The 19,965-nt window shown below is 37.9% G+C and overlaps 1 protein-coding gene across 11 annotated transcripts in view; it reads right to left on the bottom strand.

Moving 5' to 3' along the window:
• Positions 1-19,965, bottom strand: part of myo18ab (myosin XVIIIA b) — a 206,342-nt gene that overhangs the window by 60,922 nt on the left and 125,455 nt on the right. For all 11 annotated transcript variants that reach the window (XM_084716789.1, XM_084716790.1, XM_084716795.1 and 8 more), the window contains 3 exons: positions 12,656-12,799; positions 12,196-12,285; positions 8,194-8,313 (listed from right to left, as the gene is read on the bottom strand). In XM_084716789.1, coding sequence (XP_084572915.1) covers positions 8,194-8,313; positions 12,196-12,285; positions 12,656-12,799 — 354 coding nt within the window. The remainder of the gene's footprint in view (positions 1-8,193; positions 8,314-12,195; positions 12,286-12,655; positions 12,800-19,965) is intronic.

Below are 19,965 nucleotides of genomic sequence, written 5' to 3'. Positions count from 1 at the left end.
CAAGATTTTAAACTTGTTAACACGTCCATATAGTGTTTTTTTATTCCCTAGAAGACATATCATAAGTAATGCCAGTCAGCCAGGGTTTAATACTTGACATACCGAGGAGCTGATGCCACCAACTTGCAGGTGGGGCTGCATATCCGAAAAACAATGCCAAATTTCACTATTTTTTAAATGAAGGCAGACACATGTTCTATTTTTGGTTGCAAATGACAAATGGTTAACCTTCATGTATGGCCAAAGGAACATATGTAAAGGATGAAAATCTGAGAGAAATACCTGACTATAAGGTAATCCAAATATGCACACACATCTGGTCTATTACAGTGCAACACTCCCAACATGCAGTCAGCCTCTTTCCCTCTGTGTGTGTGTATACCCACATTGCCCCCTTGTGCCTTGCCCTCAATCACACACACAAGAAGAAAAAACAAAATCCATCCCACATTCCTATAAGCCGGGCCATTTGTACGCAGCTCCTCCCCATGGCCATCTGAGCAGCGACTGGAAAAAATCTATCCCAACACCCCCCCTAATAAAAATAGAGAAATCATGTCAAAAATGTCAGAGTGAACTAAATGGATGGAGGGAGCAGGGGGGAGGGCAGCGCTGGAGAAACCTGACAATATGATTTCACAATTACAGTCGTCACTGTGTGTGTGTGTGTGTGTGTGTGTGTGTGTGTGTGTGTGTGTGTGTGTGTGTGTGTGTGTGTGTGTGTGTGTGAGAATGTGACAGAAGCAGAGGGAGCAGGAGAAGTGAATGCTGGTGAATAACAGAAAAACAGGGAGAGGCTTGTAGACAGACTGTTCATGTATGAATGAGTTCATGGTGAGCGTCACTGACTGCTGCGGGTGTCAATGCAACACTGGCTGACATGGTAGAATATGTATCAAGTGCATTTAAAGGTGGGATGAGTCATTTTGAAGAAACAAAGCTGATATTTGAACACAACAGCCAAACAAACACACCCCTCCCTTCAGTGCTCCTTCAGAAGCTCTGGACCTGAAATTTATGAATGCATTGCGAGTTACTGGTCACTTCAGTGAGGGAAAGTAATATTTTATCACTGTGAAAATACAAGTGTGGAGAGGAGCGGGGCGGAGCTGAGGCACAGAGCCGACAGACAGCTGCTGAGAGCCGGGGAAATTTGGGGGAGAGGGTTGGGGTCAGACCTCAGAGAGAGCTCAGAGTTTAAGTTTCAAACTTTTGGGATTGAAAAGCAGATTTATCTTCAGTCCAGCTTCTCAACCTGTCTGCAGCAGCGACCCACGTACAAGCCAACCACACTCGGCTGTTTACAGTAAACTAATTAGTCTTTCTGTCCATGTTGACTGCTGACCGGAGCAGTGATGTATCTTCGTGAACTTACAGAGAGGAGTAGAAGGAAGAAGAGAGACAGGAAGGACAAAACAGAAAGAGCCGGCTTCTCTGGTGAGTGCTGTCAGAAGCTGACAGAACCAGTGCCAGCCAGCCGGTGCTCACTGACTGTTAGCATGTTGCTCATTAGCTTAAGGTTTTTTTTTTTTAGCATACAAAGAATGGAAGGACCGTAAGAAGATATCTACTGAATTAGATTTTTTAAAAAAGTGTATTAGTTTACAATATCACACTGCACCTTTATGGACAGGCACAGATTTTTTTTTCCCTGTCGATCTTCATGCAGTCTCCCAACTTTTGCTGCTAAAACTGGAGAGTTTAAAAAACCTGCATGGCAGAATCAATCCAAAGTCTTCAGGGTGGCCCTTCAAATTGGGATGGCAATATGCAAAAGCGGTGCTTACTACTGAGGAGAATTGGGGGGAGAACATCGTGCTTCTGTGGGGTGAACACGCAATTTCACTGTTCTGACACTGTTCATCGCTACACAAAGGAAACATTTTGCAGCCAGTAAGAAGAGACGGATTGATTATAGATACCAATAATTCAACATACTCGCATACAAGTTTTATTTTATGATAAATTTAATACAACACTCACAGAGCCTGTCATTTACAAGCTGTCTGAGAGGGCTGAGATCTGAAGAGGGTCAATGATCCTTGTTAAGAACCGCTCCTAATGTACAAGTGATGGAAGAAAATTTGTGGCATTCATCAATTTCCTTGGACTCTGCATTTTCATGTTCAGATAGTCTGCCTCTCCTCACAGTTTCAATATGATGCTGAAATCAAATCAAATAAACCTAATGCAAAATCAATATTCAGTTAACTATATCATCATCATGGTCTGCCAAATTACTGCAAGGTCTCATGATTTTAACTGGCATCTTTCAGCAACAGTAGTTTGGAAATTCTTTCTCTCTGACAGCTGCCTCAGGGTCTATAGGCAGGTCAAGATGTTTTTTAATATATGATTTCTATATTTGGGGCTCAGTAAAGAGCTGCTCTGAGGACGCGTTGTTGTGCTTAGACCCTTTACCTTTAGTAAAGGTCTCTTTTCTAGTATAACATGAATATTTTTTCTTTCAGAAATAGCTCAAAAATATCTTCATCTGGGATGTAATGATTAATTGGTTGTTTGATTGATTAAATAAAATTTACTTGATCTACTATCAAATAAAAATGTGAATTTACAGAAACAGAAATTATTTTTATGAGTGAGCTCCACAATGCTCTAATGCTGTGTTCAAGACAACGTCAGAGGTGAACATTTTCCTGGTGGAACACTTTGAGGTCAGAAGTTGGAAATTTCAAGTACACAATGCCTTAATTAAAAAAAACAACATGGCTGAGCCTGACAAAAATGATGGGTTTCACTGGTGAGTGTTCACTTCTTTGAACCCTCAGCAGTGCAGCCTTCTTGCACAAACAACACAAAGGAAAGAAAATGATACATGAGGTAGCAGACACTACAATATATTTAATTTTACAGCACTTTGGTGATATATTAAGACATCAATTTCCATGCAGTACAGATTTTATTATGTGATAATATCTATTATTTTAGGCTTCCGTGGGTGCTGCCATTGTTGTGCGAAGTCATACGATGACTTTTTCAAGAAGTCGGGATAGATGGAATCATCCCAAGCTCACAAACAGGACTCTGACTGTGAGTTTATAATAAGAGGTTGGAATTAATAAGTTCTGAGTTCTCTGGAATGCAGCATAATAAGACCGCTGAATTCGGTATTTTTGTCTGCTGGTTTCTGACAGCAGGAACCGAAGCTCAGTCAAAACTGTCTTTTTACTCTTACATAACATTTTGTGAATGAAACTTGTTCACAAACGGAGCAGAACAGGTAGCTGGATGAGGCAGATTAGGGGCACTGATTATGCTAATGATCAAATCTCACAAATGTGCAACTGCTGATGACCAGTTGGCATTGACAGACTGAAACCAGCAATTCACAACAAGGGTTTTCACAAAAAAGTGTCAGGATCAGTACACAAAACAACACTTACATGAGGCTCATTGTGAGTACTGCGCCTCACGTTAAAATTACATATAAATTGATTTACACGTTTTTGAGAACAAAACCTACACAAAACTAATTAGGGCATTAACCCTTTCTGCTTTCATTAGTCACCACCAAATGTTAGAGTTAACATGGATATGAATGAACAAAAACGTTTCAAAAGAATCCATGTGTACAGGATGGAAAAATGAGACAAAATGCCCCCAGATGTTGCAGGGTTTCTCAGAACTGTAATGTGAACCCAAAGGTGGGGGACTTAAGTCAATGACACATTTGAGGACATGAGACTTGCTTGATTAACACTGATCAAAGACTTGACTTTGACTTGATATTCATGACTTGAGACTTGACCTAGAATTAAGACAGATCACCTGAAAGGACTTGATTTTTTTTTTTTAATGAAATATCTTGGCAGCCCAGCAGAGAACAGTGCATAAGGCAGTTATCATGGAGGCTACTAGTCCAAAAATAATCAAACTTGGATTTGAGGATTATGTTGTTAAAGACGGTAGGTAGGCGTTACTCTAAAACTAAACATAGCAAAATGTTTGAATCAGTATCTCCCATGTGTGATAGATGTGGCAGTGCCAAAGGCTCACTTTCACACACTCTGGCATCATCCACTACTGGGTCATTTCTGGTGTGACAAATCTAATTGGTTTTTTAGACAATATAAAAAAAACATTCGGCCAGACTGCAGCTTGGCAATATTTGACTCCTGTGACAGGACAGCAGCTCTTCCCCTGGCTAATAAATGATCACTGGTAAAGTGGAAGTTTCCATTGTTACCATGTTTCAGAAGGTGGTTCAATGAAATGGTTTCTAATGCTAAGAGAAAACAAAGGGCGGACTCTGGAACAGCCCTCCCTCAGTGTGAGAATCCACTGAAGCTTTCACGCACCTTCATAAAACTGACTTTTCTAAGATGGCCTACAATTAACAGTGTTTTACTTTCCATTATCATATCATGTTCCTGCTTTATTTCAACTTTACTGTCCTACATATTCTATTTGTGCTTGTTTAATTTCAATATTTTAGTATTTTTTATTTGTACTTCCATTTACTTTGCACTTTCAGCTGCTCTAAATGCTTTTTAAATGGTCTTTTATCAATATTCTATGAGATCATCATACAGTATTTGAAATCTTATCTCATATATCATGTATATGGTTATCTCCTTTACTTAACTTTTATATGCTTTTTATGAACTTAATTCTTTTATCCAAATTTTACTTTTTGATATATTAAGTTATTTCTTCCTTTCACTTTGCACTTGCTCTATTTATGGACCTAGAGCTGCTTGATTATATTCTCTAATGGTCTTAACTGTGTATTTTAAGGGAGGTGGGAGTTTGTGGGATTCTGTTTTTTAATTCTTGTTCTGTAAATCTTTTAATCTGAAAATGACTTTGTTCTTAAGCTTGAAAAGTGCAGTATGAATAAAAATAATTATTATCATTATTAAGATGGAACAGATTTGTTTTAGCAAATAGAATTCACAAGGCTGTTCTCAAAGAGTGTGGAAGCTGTTTTTGGCATTACTTAATAAAACCTAACTGTGTGTGTGTGTGTGTGTGTGTGTGTGTGTGTGTGTGTCTGTGCGTGCGTGTGCGTGTGTGTGTGTGTGTCTGCGCACATGGTGCAAGTCTCCAAGAATCTTTCATCCACCAGGCTGGTGAGCTGAAAAGTTAATTTAAGATCCTGTCACATGTCCATTTAACACATTCAGTTATATTTATATCAACACACATTTTAACAGTTTTTTTCCAGATATTCATGACAGAATGCCATCTGATTTTCAAAATAAAGGTGTATCTTAAAGATTACCATACAGATCGATATTTTCACTTTGGATCGATAATATTGGATGGTTGTACTCTGAATCAATATATCGATCCAAATCGATGTATCGTTACACCCCAACATTCAACTACGGCAAAATCTAGGATGGAAGAAATGTTAAACCTTTTCTTTCCAGGACAACAAATAAAGAGATTGAAGAAGAGATGCTTTGGGAAAACAGAAAATCTACTTGTGTGGAAATAACATGCCCTGCATTTATAACTTCAAAAATTACAATCCAAGTGATCTTTGAAAAAGTGTTTATTTCTACACCTAAACCATGTGTGCTTGGACTCTCCAATATTGACAAAATTAAATGCCAGATACCTACAAAGAGGATTTGTTGTTAGAGCTGAAAAACTCATTTAGACAGTGATGCTTTACAGCCCAGCAGCTGTGTTCTCCTGCTGTCTCACAGCAGCTTCTGAAGCCGAGCACCACATACCTGAAGAGCTGGGAGCATTTCATCTGCTGCACGGGGATACACCAGGTAGTGTGCGCTTGTGTGTGTGTGTTTGCTTGTGGGTGTTGTCGATTTGTTACAATGCAGAACTTTAACTTAATTATGGCTCCATATGCACTCTGTGAAACAAACTAATTACTGAGAAAAGAAAAAAGGCGAGATATGGTAAGCAGATGAATTCTACATGAAAAATTATTCAGAGACTGTTTTAGAGAAAAAGATGGGATCGTTTAATTTTGGACTTGTCCATCTGTGATTCCATTTTTGGGAAAAGAATCCACAGCATTCTGGAAAACCATTTTGGTGTAAACAAATGAATTAATTGGATAGCTTTGGTTGTTTGACTTTCTCTCATCTTTAATGGATTTATTTTAATTATTTGTTTCAAAAATCTTCCAGGGACCCCCTGCAAATACAAGGAAAGACCACTGAAAACACACAAACCCTCAGTTCATGTGCATGTTTTTCCTGTTGGATTATTGTGACTCTAGACTGTGATTGTTCTGTTAAACACAATTAAAAAGAACTTTAAAAAATTAAAAAGAGGAGTGTAATACAGGCCTGCTCCAACCAGTAAAAGTTCAGCTAAATCACTGATCTGAGTGGAGACTCGTGCACAGGCAAAGTCAATTTTCACTATTCTTTTACACACAGTTCAACTGAATTGTGACCAAATGTAAATCATCTTGACGGCACTGATCTTTGAGGGAACAGAACACCGATGAGTCCAAAAAGAAGAAGCTATCATATTAGCTTTGTTGCTCCATCAAATTGATCTTTGTGTTGTGAAAATATGTTGTTGTTGTTAATGTTGTGGTTTTATTGTTGTGGTGTGAAATCTTGTTACTGTGAAGTTGCTGTACCATGAATATGTTGTGTTATAATTGTGTTTCACTGTTGGGTTTGTTTAGCAAAAATGATTTTCTGCCCAGATGAAAATTAGCTTACAGCTAACTCTGGTACAGCTAAAGAGCTGTGTGTTGTCCCTGACAAACAAATAAATAAATAAATACATTTTACAAAGCCCTGCTGAGTAACCATGTTTGGACCAGCATGACGATGGTTAGCTACCATGTGACAATTAGATACAGCAGCTGTCAAGCGAATTGTAACATGTTAACTAGTGAGCCCCAGTAGCTGGCTGACTTGTACGACTCGAACGACAGAGTGCTGCAGGAATGAAAAAGAAATTAAAAACTGAAACAAAAAACAAAAAAAAGACAACAACATGCACACAAAAAAAACCCAACTAAAAACTAAAACCCAGAAATGGTTCTAAAAATTACACCAGCCGAGCAGTATGAAGGCATTTTACGTTTTTATTCTGTAGTTTTTTTATGTTTGAAACTTCCATTGTTTGGGAGATTCTGCAACAGTTTTGTGGACTAAAAAACTAAACCTGACCTTCAATCAACATGAAGGTGAATACATAATGACTCGACTTTCATTTCTGGGTGAACTTTTCCTTTAAAATATTTTACATTTTTACTGTTGAAAATTACTTTGTTAAACGCAATCTGTCATATCTGTCATTTTCTACACTGATCCAAAATCCAAAGGCAAAATCCCTTTGACCTTTAGTGGAGGTAAGCACAGCGATGCTAACTTCTGGATTATCCTCCAAAAACACATGATCTCTGCATCACCAACTCGCTCATACTGTGTCACCAAGATCCCAGAACCACCTCATAATCACTTTTACTATGTCACTTCCTGATCTGGTCATCAACACTGTGCAACTTACAAGTAAAGAGACATGACTGTGTGTTGTACTGTTAGTCTGTGAGACCGTGCTGCAGTTCAATAAGCTGTGTGCTGCGAGCTCCTGGGTCGACAGTGTTTGCTGCCCCGAATGTCTGAACAAACCAACAACGTTTAAACGTGAGCCAGCCTTTCAGTTATCAAAGTTTCATTTCAGAGATGACATTTTACAACATTAAGGCTCCTTTTGGATCTTTACAACAGACCATAAAATCCCACAGGAGCAAAAGCAGGGCTGGATAACACTTTGGCTTTTCAATAATTCATGTTGATGTGCGAATGTTAAATTTATATATAAATGAGCAGACATTAAGCCACATTTTACAATGATTGTGAAGTCAGAGAATGTGGCTGTGTTGTAGAAAAATTTTATTACCTCGCTGCTAAAGGGCTAATTGGGCTATAAACTGTTATCCATCTCGATTTGCCTTCACAATAAGGTAGTTCAGCTTTCATTTGCCTTAATAGAACTCTGCTTAAAAAAAGTCAAGTGAAGGAATGGGTCAGTGCTTTAATGGACACAGAGAGGCATTACTCTGCTGCAGAGAGACAGATTTAATCCAACCTAAACTTTTAGTTAGACTGCAGCACAACACACAACATGGCTCTCTTTCTCTACACATAACTATGTTCTCTTATCTGTGTGTGTGTGTGTGTGTGTGTGTGTGTGTGTGTGTGTGTGTGTGTGTGTGTGTGTGTGTGTGTGTACCTGCAGGTCCTTCATGTCTTTCTCCAGGCGGAGTCTCTCAGAAGTTTCAGTCTCCAGCAGCTGGGAGGCCGACTCCCCAGTGTTCCGCTCATCAGCCAGCTCCGACGACAGCTCTGTGATCTGATGAAACACACAAACACACACACACACAGTCACACACACACACACAGCAAGGGTCAAGCATGTTTATGCTGTATTTATGTATAGCTTTTGGTGTGTTCCATTTGTACTGAGAAGTTGGAACTTCGGAGTTCCCTGTGGAAAATTCCTCCTGGAACACTATCATGTTCCTGATAGTCAGATCATCAGATGAACCTCACAAACCCGACCTCAAAATCCAAGATGGCTGCCCTGTACATCACCAGTAGTGAAAGCCGTAATATAGACTGTTTATTAGCACTTCTGTCTTGATTTCAGTCTCATTAAATCAGCTGTACACACAGTGAAGTCCAAGTTCCATCTGTGGACAAATTACTGTGAAATGCCTCATTAGCAACAGGCATTACTAACAATGGCTACGCTGGCTACCACAAACCCTGACTTAGTTTTTTGCTTTTGTTTTTACTTTCTGACTTCTTTCCTGGAATGCCGCCAACGTGGGTGTGATGTCATTCCCAGCTCTGACATCTGAGGTTAATGGAACGCAGCAATAGAACTGGGGGCTCAAACTGTCCCCCACTCTCCCTCCCTCCGGCCTACAACATGATGTAACAACTATAATTTTTTAAGTATTATTTATTATTTTAACATTTTTAATTGTTTCATACAAATTTAAACACATTTCTATTTAAAATTTGTATTACATGTATTTCTGAGGGATTGAATGTTTCAATTTGCTGATATTCTATGTTCAGAGAGGAGGAACAACTTTTCTCTGTCTGCAAACACAGAGGCAGGGCAGATTTGACTGTTATTGTTTGTTATTGTTATTATAGTTTGTTGCTGTACTCACTTTTTTATTAAAATGAAAATATGCTAGAAACAAAGAAGTTAACTTTAAGAAATACTGTGTTTCTTGCAGTACTTGAACAATGAAGTAGCAGCACGATGAGATCATACCATCTGTGGCCCCAGGACAATTTCAGTTTAAGATCCCTGACCTGGAACATTTAGTCCATCACAAATTTTGTATGTTTTTTTTAAGCCAAGTTAGAGTTTTTATCACACATAATTCCTGTGTGAATGATGTGAGTTAGTGATTCACTGGGGATCATGAGGGACATGATAGAGACTGCACAGAGCAGGTCTGAGTGATGATACAAGAGACCATCATTTGTGGAAGTGTTTCATCGTTAAAAATCTGTTGAAAAGTAACTGGATGCTGAAGCTGATCTCACTGCTCTGACACAGTTTTAAAACAGGACGAATAACCAGATTCAACTGTTTTAATTTTATTTGTGAAAGAAAGTCTTTTCTTTTGATTGGTGCTGATTTTCCCATTTGAACTTGTATGAGGGACAATGTTACAGTCCGGGAGAGGAGAGTTTTGCACTGTAAAATATTCTAATTAAATATCCATTTCTACAAAGCTGAACATCCCTGTGCATCAGATAGTAAAGTATATTTTGATGTGACATATATTTTCATAATTTCCACTTTCATGAAAAAACATACATTACTAAATTGTTTCTACAAACAATATCCTCATCATGGATTATTACATAATGAATTTACAAAAAGAATATCAATAAATACAGATGTGAATAATTAATTAATAAATAAAGTATTGCAAATTTTGGCAGAGATGTGCAGCCTTATTCTTATTACGGTACCTCTCATGATCAGTGCAAATACAAACTTCAGTGTACTCTGAGCTGTCACTGTAGCACCTGCAGACTGACAGCTGACTCTCACTTTGTTCCAGTTTCATCAACAGAAACTGACATCACTTCAGCTGCTGACTCATGTCTCTATAAACATGTTTCCGTGCTGCTTTTTCCTCCCATCTTTTCCCTGCATCTCTCCCTCATGTCGTGTGGGAGGGACTGACACCGTGTCCTAACTGAATGTGAGCATTTGACTATCAGATGATTTCTGTCCACAGTGAACCTGTAAATACACACTTCTGTCATGCAGTCAAACCACATACTGAGCAGTTCTGCACTCAACATCATACTACTTTTTTTTTTTTTTTTACAGGAAATGATATACAATACAAGCAACAGCAAGTAAGTTGTTCTTAGCGCTGGTCAGTTACAGTGATAAACCCTCCCTGGAGATCTCCCTCCAGCCACCCGCCATCTTATTTAGGGTTTTGGAGTTAAATGAGGAGGCACTGTGTACATTACTCCTCATTTTAATCTCATGAATCAGCCGTTTTACAACACTTTCAACACGAGAGAGGGGAATAAATAGAAACAGGGCGTCTGACAAGGGAAAACAATGCAATCAAACCGATTCTGTCACTGACGCTCACTGGTGTCACATTCATTTTGTACACTGTGTAAGAAGTGAGGATGAGATGCAAGTGAGGTACATGAAGAGACATTTAAGACAAATGAGAAGCACCCCAGGCTGATGTGCAGGACTTCATTTCCCTCTCTGGTTCAAAGTTTCATGCCATGGCGCCCTGGCAGTGGCCCAGGTTCGATGTCAGCCCTTTGCTGCCCACACCCTCTCATGTCTCTCTCACCTTTCCTGCCTATCATTGTCTGTCCTATCAGTAAAGGCATAAAGGCCCAAGAGATAAAACAATAAATAAATTTCACTGTACACATCTTAACACTGTTGATGATGTCACAGTGTACGGAAAGTACACTTCTACATCACTGACGCAAGATGAGATGTTAATTTTATATCGTTATACAAAATCTTTTATTTTTTATTTGGTCAGATTTGTTTGTAACAAGTTGTATGAGTAGTAATACTGTTGTGTAGTGTATTATAGTCAGCGATGGGAGGTAACTAAGTACAAATACTTGTTTATTGTACTTGGTACAGTTTTTAGGTATCTGTACTTTACTTGAGTATTTTTCGAACAATTCTTTACTTTTACTCCCTACATTTGAACACAAATATCTGTACTTTGTAGTCCTTACATTTTAAAAACAGACTCATTACTTTAATTTAAATGTATTTGAGGGGAAGCATTGGTTATTTTTATTTTAAGTCATTGCACATCACCTTCCCAACATCAAGACTAATGGAACAATAACATGTAGATATCACAACCGACATGTAACAAGATGAAAATGATGTAAAAAAAAAAAAAAAAAAAAAAAGAAAAAAGAAAAAAACAACTTAAAAGATGTAGAAGATGAAAAACAACATAAAAGCCATAACAAGATGAAAACAACGTAAAAGATGCAACAAGACAAAAGAGACGAGACAAGAGAAATGACGTAAAAGACATAGCAAGACGAAAAACTAAAAGATGTAACAAGATGAACAAGACAAAAAAACAGAGAGGTAGACTTGACTGGGGAGAAAAGGTGAGGTTCAGTTAGCTTTGCCAAGAAACAGCTGCTAGAATTAAAAAAGAAGTAAGACGAACAAGATGAACAGGACGAACATTTTGTAACAAGACAGAAAAGATGTTAAGACAGAAACCATCAGTAGCAATGTCCTTCAGACTTTTTACTGTTACACTGTGAGTGCATTTCAGAGCCTGAACTTTTTCACCTTTACTTTAGTAAAGAAGTTAAATCAGTACTTCTACTTTCATGAGAGTCATTTTTAAACATATATCCATACTTCTACTTAAATTTAATAATATGTAGCTTGTTGCTACTTGTGATAATAGCGTATGCTGTATAACATATGTTGTGTGGTCCATCTGGTGCCTGCTTATACTCTGAATCATTACATTAATGTAGATCATATTTTGGCAATGATGTTCAACTGTGGTTAAGCCAATTAAGAACATGTGAATCCTTCCATCTAACATGTCTAACGTTTTGGAGATTCAGAAGTCATGATATTTTTTCTCAGAATCTGAGCTTATTCTTAGACATGACCCAGATCCTCCTGTGTTTGTGTGTCCGTCTGTTTCTGTGTGTTTACCCGGCTCTCCAGGCGGTCGGTGTTGAGTCTCAGCTCATTCCTCTCTTTCTCCACCTTCTCCAGCTTCTGCTTCAGCTGCTGGATCTCTTCCTGAAAAGAAACAGACACGAGATGTTCATGACAGACGGACATGTTTGTGAAGACACAGCAGATGGACTCAATTAATCAGAATACCAAACCAAATGTACTCCTAACTGTGCTCTAATTTTTGCTAAACTGTAGGGCTGTACTTATGGTTGTTTTTCAAGTGTACTACCTCTTAGATTTATCTGACAAATACGATGTAGCTTGATTCATTAAATAATATTATAAACAAAGTTCAGTTAAAGTCCTAGTTGTCTCTAGCAAAGTTTTAGAGTGACAGAATGGCAAAAAAAATTGTAGATATACGCCAGCATTGTGTGTGTGTGTGTGTGTGTGTGTGTGTGTGTGTGTGTGTGTGTGTGTGTTGTGTACTCACGTCCTTGCCGCGGATCTGTTCCTCAGTGAGCTGCACCTCTATCAGAGGTCTGACTGTGGTCAGGAGCTTCCACCAGGGCCAGTCCTTCACTCCGCGATTCTTCTTGATGTTCTTCTGGATGCAGCGGATAGCCAGATCCTGGATCTGTCTCACACACACACACACGCGCAACGACATTAGACGGAGAAAGAATACAAGACTGAATAGCCTGTGAGCAGCATACTGAATCTACTGCTACAACTGAAAGGGGACACCATGGATGTGGTGTCCACGATGTGAAGTGTTTTTACTGCTGTTAATTCTACAAAAAGTGTCTGGTTATTGAATTAAAGCAGCTCGCTCTCCATCCAAACACTGAAATTTAAAGGCTCCACAACCTGCCAGCCTTAAAAAGGTGTTGCATCAACTTTCTCTAACCTCATCAGAGTGCCAATGCACCTAAGCCTGTTGGTCCTGGCTCAGGAGAGTATTATTGGGGAATATATTGAACAACAACAGTGGAATGAAGTTATATTGAGCTAGCACACTACCGCCTGACAAGTCCAGACGCAATTCACCAGCTATAAAAACCTCAATCGATGCTGCAGGACCCCAAACAGAATGGCTTGACTCAAACTAAGGGAATGCTGGGACAATGGTACACACACTATATAACTGTGACATGGGTAAGGACATATAGAGGACATATGGTTCTGATTGTTTACATTAAGAGGATGCAGACTTATTGTGAGACGATGGACAGCAGTCACACTCTCATCATTAGAGCACTGCATCAAATTAATGTTAAACACAGCAGGTTATGAACGAGTGATATCCAGACGGTCAGGACGCCAAGATTCCTGAAAACATGGAAGCCGTTCCTGGACTGCATCAACAACAGACAGTGTCCTGATCTCACATCAAACACAGCAAAATATATGGAGATTTACTGTGATGTACTGGGAATGAAGATAATTTAAAAAAATAAAAATTGTTAACATGTTCATTTCCAGCACCTTCTAAACATACCATTTTCCCTTGAATCCTTTTCTTTCTCTTTCTTTTGTTTATCAGTTTATCTGCTTGCCTTTTTTCTAATCCTTTAAGTGTAAGACAAACATCACAATAGACGAGATGAGTTTGACTGAGAGCAGCATTTTTTTCTGTGTTGTATAAATATTCCATCCCTCCAGGAAGTTGTAATGTTGCGATCGCGACAAAGTTAACCAATCCCTGCAAATTCTGTGCGATCTTGCATATCCGTCCAAACTCTGTAACTTTTCTGCAAATTTGACCAATCATCATAGCTTCCTAAGAGTTCCACCAATCACAGGAGATCCCCCATACAAACATTATACAGGTACATTTCAACGAACTTAATATTTTGGTTCATCATTCACTATTTTTTGCATATCTATTTTTATTTTTATTTTATTTTGTCATAGGTACTGAAAAGAACACAAGGTTTGTCATTGTGATTGACTGTGCACTTTTATTTCAGATTTTCATTCTGTTTTGAGTTTAAGTGCCATACCCAGCAGATGCACTTCTACATCTACAAATTAAACATTTTGTTAATGTTTTGTAATTATGAGACTTTTTGGTAAGATTACTTGGAATACCCAGAACAAGCTGCCTTTGATTATAATTAATTATACAAAAAAAAAAGGCTGCAACAACCCAAAAACAGCCTGCAAAATCCTGGAGGGACTGAATATTGCTATAATATATTTATTGCAAAACGCTTTTTACCACAATAATCGTGTGAAATGTATCTGATATCATGACAGTAATAGTTCATAATATGAAAATGTCCAAAGAAATGTCTGATAACATTCATGATATATAAATAAATGTTCCTATAATGTTTATGATATAATGTTGGACACGAATATCAATAAAAAATATGTGGCTTGTTGTTGTCACTTTTGTTTCACTGTCTTCAATTTTTTCCTCTGTTCCAGTTAATGCTTGTACCTTCATACAGGGGACGGTGGTGGTATATTTATGACTGATAATCAGTCGTATACACAGGCTGCAAAGTGCAGGTAAGTGGAATGAGTTGTTGGTTCGGACATAAAGGCTGTGTGGTGTGATATCGCTCCACTATAGGCTGACATTGTTGACACTGACCTTCTTATTACTTCTATTTTAGTACAATTTTAAAAGAAGTACTTGTCTTTAAGATAACAGTATTCTTACTTGAGCACCATATTCTTGTACTTAGCAAGCATCCAAAGTTCATTACGCAGATAAATGCACCTCTCAGCCTGCTGAAGAGCCCTCATGCAAACTGAACTCCCACACAGTACACGCAGCAAAGAAAAGGTTTCTCACGGGGGGTTAGATCATTATACTTGTTAGCACTTCTGTCTACCCCCATGTGAAACAGTCTGTTATATGTTTTTATTTATTCAGCTAACCTACTGTAGAGAATTTTTATGCTGTTTTTATAGGCTAAACTACTTATAAATCCACATGTTGACCGTGAAAACTCTTCAGGGAACAATCTTACAATTTATCTGTTTAAACCATGTATAAACTTTTAATTTATTTTATAATTTATAATTACTTTTAATTTAAATTTATGTAAATCATTTCATAGCCACAACAGAAACACACATGAATGCAAATATTTTCCCTGATTAACAGGTCAGAAGCTGTTAAAATTGCTGTTCTTATATCCTACAGCATGCAATTTGTCAGATTAATAAGTGTGTGACATTGATCTCACAGTAATAAGCCCTGAATCATTATCATTAAGACAAACCTTTTTCATTCTTTCTATCTGATAGTCATTGTAGCATTAATGTAACGGTTATTGGAACACCTGTAAAGCAGAGCTTATAAATGTAGTTAAAGTCCCAGTGCTGTTGTACTCTATAACAGAATGTCTCTTGTCCAATCAAATAACTTGCTCAGAACTAACTGTTTTACAATGAGAAATAAATCTTTCGTATCGTGTGCTCTTTCCATCCCTGGCCATTTCCTTTAAGTTGTCATGTACAGCACATGTGCATATGGTTTGACTAATGGCTGTATCTCACACAGACTTAACATTTCAAGCACGATTTGAACCATCAATATTACACCGGCAGCTGGTTGAAGAGGCATTCAGAGGAATCTTCCTTGACTGCAGGTAATCTGGAGAACCATTCATAACACACAATTGGAACAAATTGTTCTCTGCGGCGAAGGCTGGCATGACTGGGAGCTCCTGATTACAGAAATGTTCCTCATCAGAGAGACTTTACACAAAACAACAAAAAACATATCAGGGAAATGTTCGTGTAGCTGGAAGAGACACTTTCCACAGGAGATGAGGAATAACCCAGTTACAGAATGAGCTGGACTTGTGTTGGAGACACCTGAAGACTAGACCATGTAACTGGTTTAAAAGCACACAGAGATGACTGAGGGCAGGGAACAGATCTGTGTGGCAGCAGTGTGGCAGGATGAAAGGAAAGAGCAGCTGCCTTGAAGAGCAGGTTGAGAAACACTGATCTGGGTCATTTCACTCTCAACTTCATCCGAATACTTTAACAAACTTCATGTCTGATTCCCACACTCTCTCTGACCTGGATAAGAAAACACTCTCCCCTCGAGCTTCCACTGAACAAGTGGAGCAAGAACGGCTTTAATCTTATTTTAGGTTGATTACGTTTTACTTTTTCTTATCCAAGATAAGTAATCTTGAGAAACAGCAGCTGTAGGAGATTATTAAAGTTGTTTCATATAGATATGATATGCAGAGCTAAGATGAAACCAGCCTGAGAAGTCTGAAAGGTTGTCAAAGGTTGTCATACTGATGTCCAGGCTGTCAGCTGGGTTTGACCACAAACAGACCTGTCTTAAAACTGGACTGGATAAAAACATCATTGGTCCAGTCTAGTCTTGGTGCCTAGTTTTCACAGCAGGACAGTCCTATATTTAAATGTAAAATACAGTTGAACTTAAGGCACTAATATGAAGAAAGATTATTCATGTGTCACCATTAAACCACTGCAGAAAAAAGGGTGCACTGAGATGATGCAATAATAACAGCAGTCAAACCTTAAATGGCAGAAAACAATGGTGATGGAAATATGGCATCTCTGTTTCATGTATTAATTTGAAGACGGTTACAGTCTCCTCATTGGTCCATGTGTAGCTGATGTTCCTCAAAAGCTTCAGCAGACATTTAAAGTCAGTTCTAGGGTTACAAATCATAAGAACCTTCCTTAATCAATCATTGGTAAAATTAACAATCAATCGTTATTACAAAAAATATTTAAATTTTGCTTAAACCAAATGCGTTTTTCCTCCTCAATCTTAACTAACAATTTTGTTTTTTACTGAATTATGAACTTGATCATGGAAGTTTAATCTTGCCCTTGCAAACAGCATGAACGATAGAATATTTCAACTCAAAGGCTATCTTACTAGGTTTTTCAAGACTTTCAACACCAACAAATGGTTTTCAACAGAGAATGGAATTGACTCAACTGTGAAACATTAGTCACATTAGAGCTGCAACAATCAGTTGATTAATCGATTAAAACTAGTTGCCAACTGTTTTCATAATGGATAAATCGTTTCAGTCCTTTTTCAAGCAAAAATGTCAAACATTTGCTTGAAAATGTTTCAGCTTCTTAAATGTGAGGATTTGCTGCTTTTCTTTGTCATCTCTGACAGTAAATGAAGAGTCTTTGGGTTCCGGACTGTTTGTTGGACAAAAGACATCTGAAAACATCACACTCTACATATTAAACACATACTTCTGTAAATATGTGTAGCATGGTCATAAAAATAATCACTGTTGTATTTCAGATTATTGTTTGACAGAAGATGAATTTTACTCAACTGATCAAATTCTTAACAACCAATTAATTGATCATTGATTAGTTCTTATCATCCCTAATCAAATCCTTCACGAATGTCATTATTATTTGTCAAGTATCTTTTTCCAAGCTTTGGTCCGATGAGAGGGACAGACTGCAGTAACAGAACCTTGATCCATATTTGATCAGCACAGTCTAGTTTAGCAGTTTGATCCAAGTTTCGTGAACTTGAGATGTTGCGCTGGATGGACCTGCTGAATGAACCCCACAGACCCGAGGTCAGCAAACTTTACTATCAAAAGACTTTCAGTCAAAAAAGAAAAAAAAAATCTGTCTGGACTATTAAATTCTTTATTTTCCTTGGAGACTTTCCTTTTTTGGGTTTGGCATAGTCAGCCTTGGGAGACATAAGACTCGCCACTGGCAAAATTTAGAGGAAAAGGCTCTTAGACACCTTAGACGTTAACTATGATGCACATTTAAATAGAGAAACTTTCTTTCCCTTACACTTTTTTACAATTAGAGAACGTACAAATCACTTGAGGCCAGTGTTTCCTAAAGTTTTTTTCTGGGGACCCTCTTTTAAAAAAATGACAAACCATCATGACCCAAATCAAAATACGTATGTCTGTGCACTATACCCATTTTCACATGTTTGGACCCGTATTTCAACTAGTGATCAATCTGTTGATTATTTTTCCACTAATCCATAAGCTGTTTGGTCCATAAAATGTCCAAGATGACGTCCTCAAATGTCTTGTTTTGTCGACAACTCAAAGACATTCAGTTTACAGTCAGAGAGGAGTAAAGAAACAAGAAAATATTCAGATTTAAGCTTTTTTTTTATTTACTCAAACCAATTAATTGTTTATCAAAATAGTCGGTGATTAATTCAATACTTGATTAATAACTGAATAATCATTGCAGCTCTAGTTTTAACAGGCCGTCTCACTGTTTTTTATCTCCTCTTATCAGGAAACCAGTGTAGGACATTTCAGCCTCTTTCATGCATGACACAAAATAACTACACACAAATATATAATATGCACATACTACCCAAATAAAAGCTCCTGTGACCCACCTGTGGGTCACCTGTGGGTCATGACCCAGTGTTTGGGAATGACTGCTTTAGGCCAACATAACTAAATATAAATGTGGTTACTGATCCCTGTCTTAGACCTAAAACGGTACAATGTGTGATATGTGACTTTTCAAATCTGAACCGGTGACACTCATCACAGAGAACTCGCTCAATATTAAATAAACGTTTGTGATTGGTCCGACTGGATCCAAGACTTGTGGAATTCTGTCTGAATGGAAAGTAGGGCAGAGCAAATGAAAACATGGGCTCGACAGATTAGTCTAGTTCCCAGGCTAACATTTCAATGCAGCATGCATAAAAACAAGTGGAGGTAAAGTACTCTGTTTTCCAGCTTTGTCTGGCTGTCTTAAGCCTTCTCTGAAACAAAGTTTGTCTCCTTGCTGTGACAAAACGCCACATATTGAGACACAAGAACACCATCCCTTTGAAATCATCCATTGTGTCGGAGTCTGTGTGCTTGTGGCGTTGCCATGGATGTATTAAACACATTTATGGATTATGTGGATGGATTATGGACGCAGACATGGCGCCTATTCAGTCCAATGAGAATTGCTCGCCTGGTGAATATGCCAAAACATTTTGTAGCTTCTGGGTTTACTTGAGGGGTATGTGGCCCACTGAATATGTGCAGCAGAGTTTCTCCCACTGGTCCTCTCCAGAAGTTCCTGCTCATCCCACTTTATTTTGTGATGACACCACAGGAAAGTTTTACAAATATAAAACCTGCAAGTCTTCTCAATGATTTAAGTTTTTTTCCAGCACCTTACAGCTGCAGTAAATTACATACTTATACATATACATGCTCAAAATGCTGAAATCAGATGTTATTGTGCTATAAAGAACCAAAGTTATGTTTACTGACAGAATTCTACAGAAGGGAGACAAAAAGAAAACATAAGAGTTTCGTGTTCCGAAATATGTCATCTTTCTTTAAGTAGTTGGTGTCCTCTGAGAGCTGCAACAATTAATCACTTAATTGGTTATTAATCAATTATTAAATTACTTCTTAACTATTTTTAATATTGATAAGTCAGTGTGAGTAATGTTCTGAGAAAAAAGTCAAAATTCACTGATTTCAGCTTTTAAATGTGAATATTTTCTGATTTCTTTACTCCTCTCTGACAGTAAACTGATGATTTTTCACTACTTCTGAGATTTTACGGACCAAACAACTAGTTGATTAATCAAGAAAATGATCAAAAGATTGATCGCTCCACATATTTGAATCAGTTTTACAAGTGATAAGACTGTGACAGGATTAATTCATCCATTAATCGTTTTGAGTACTTTTTTTTAAAGAAACAATATGCCCACTTTCTCAGATTTCAGCTGTTGTGAAAGTAATGCAATTTTAATTTAAATTTCAGGCAGTTTGAAGCACTTTATCCAAAATCCAAGCACTTTTCAAA

Source organism: Lutjanus erythropterus, chromosome 4 (genome assembly GCF_056507025.1).
Source record: "Lutjanus erythropterus isolate fLutEry1 chromosome 4, fLutEry1.hap2, whole genome shotgun sequence".
NCBI classification, from domain to species: domain Eukaryota; kingdom Metazoa; phylum Chordata; class Actinopteri; order Lutjaniformes; family Lutjanidae; genus Lutjanus; species Lutjanus erythropterus.
This window is presented reverse-complemented; position numbering and strand designations above follow the sequence as displayed.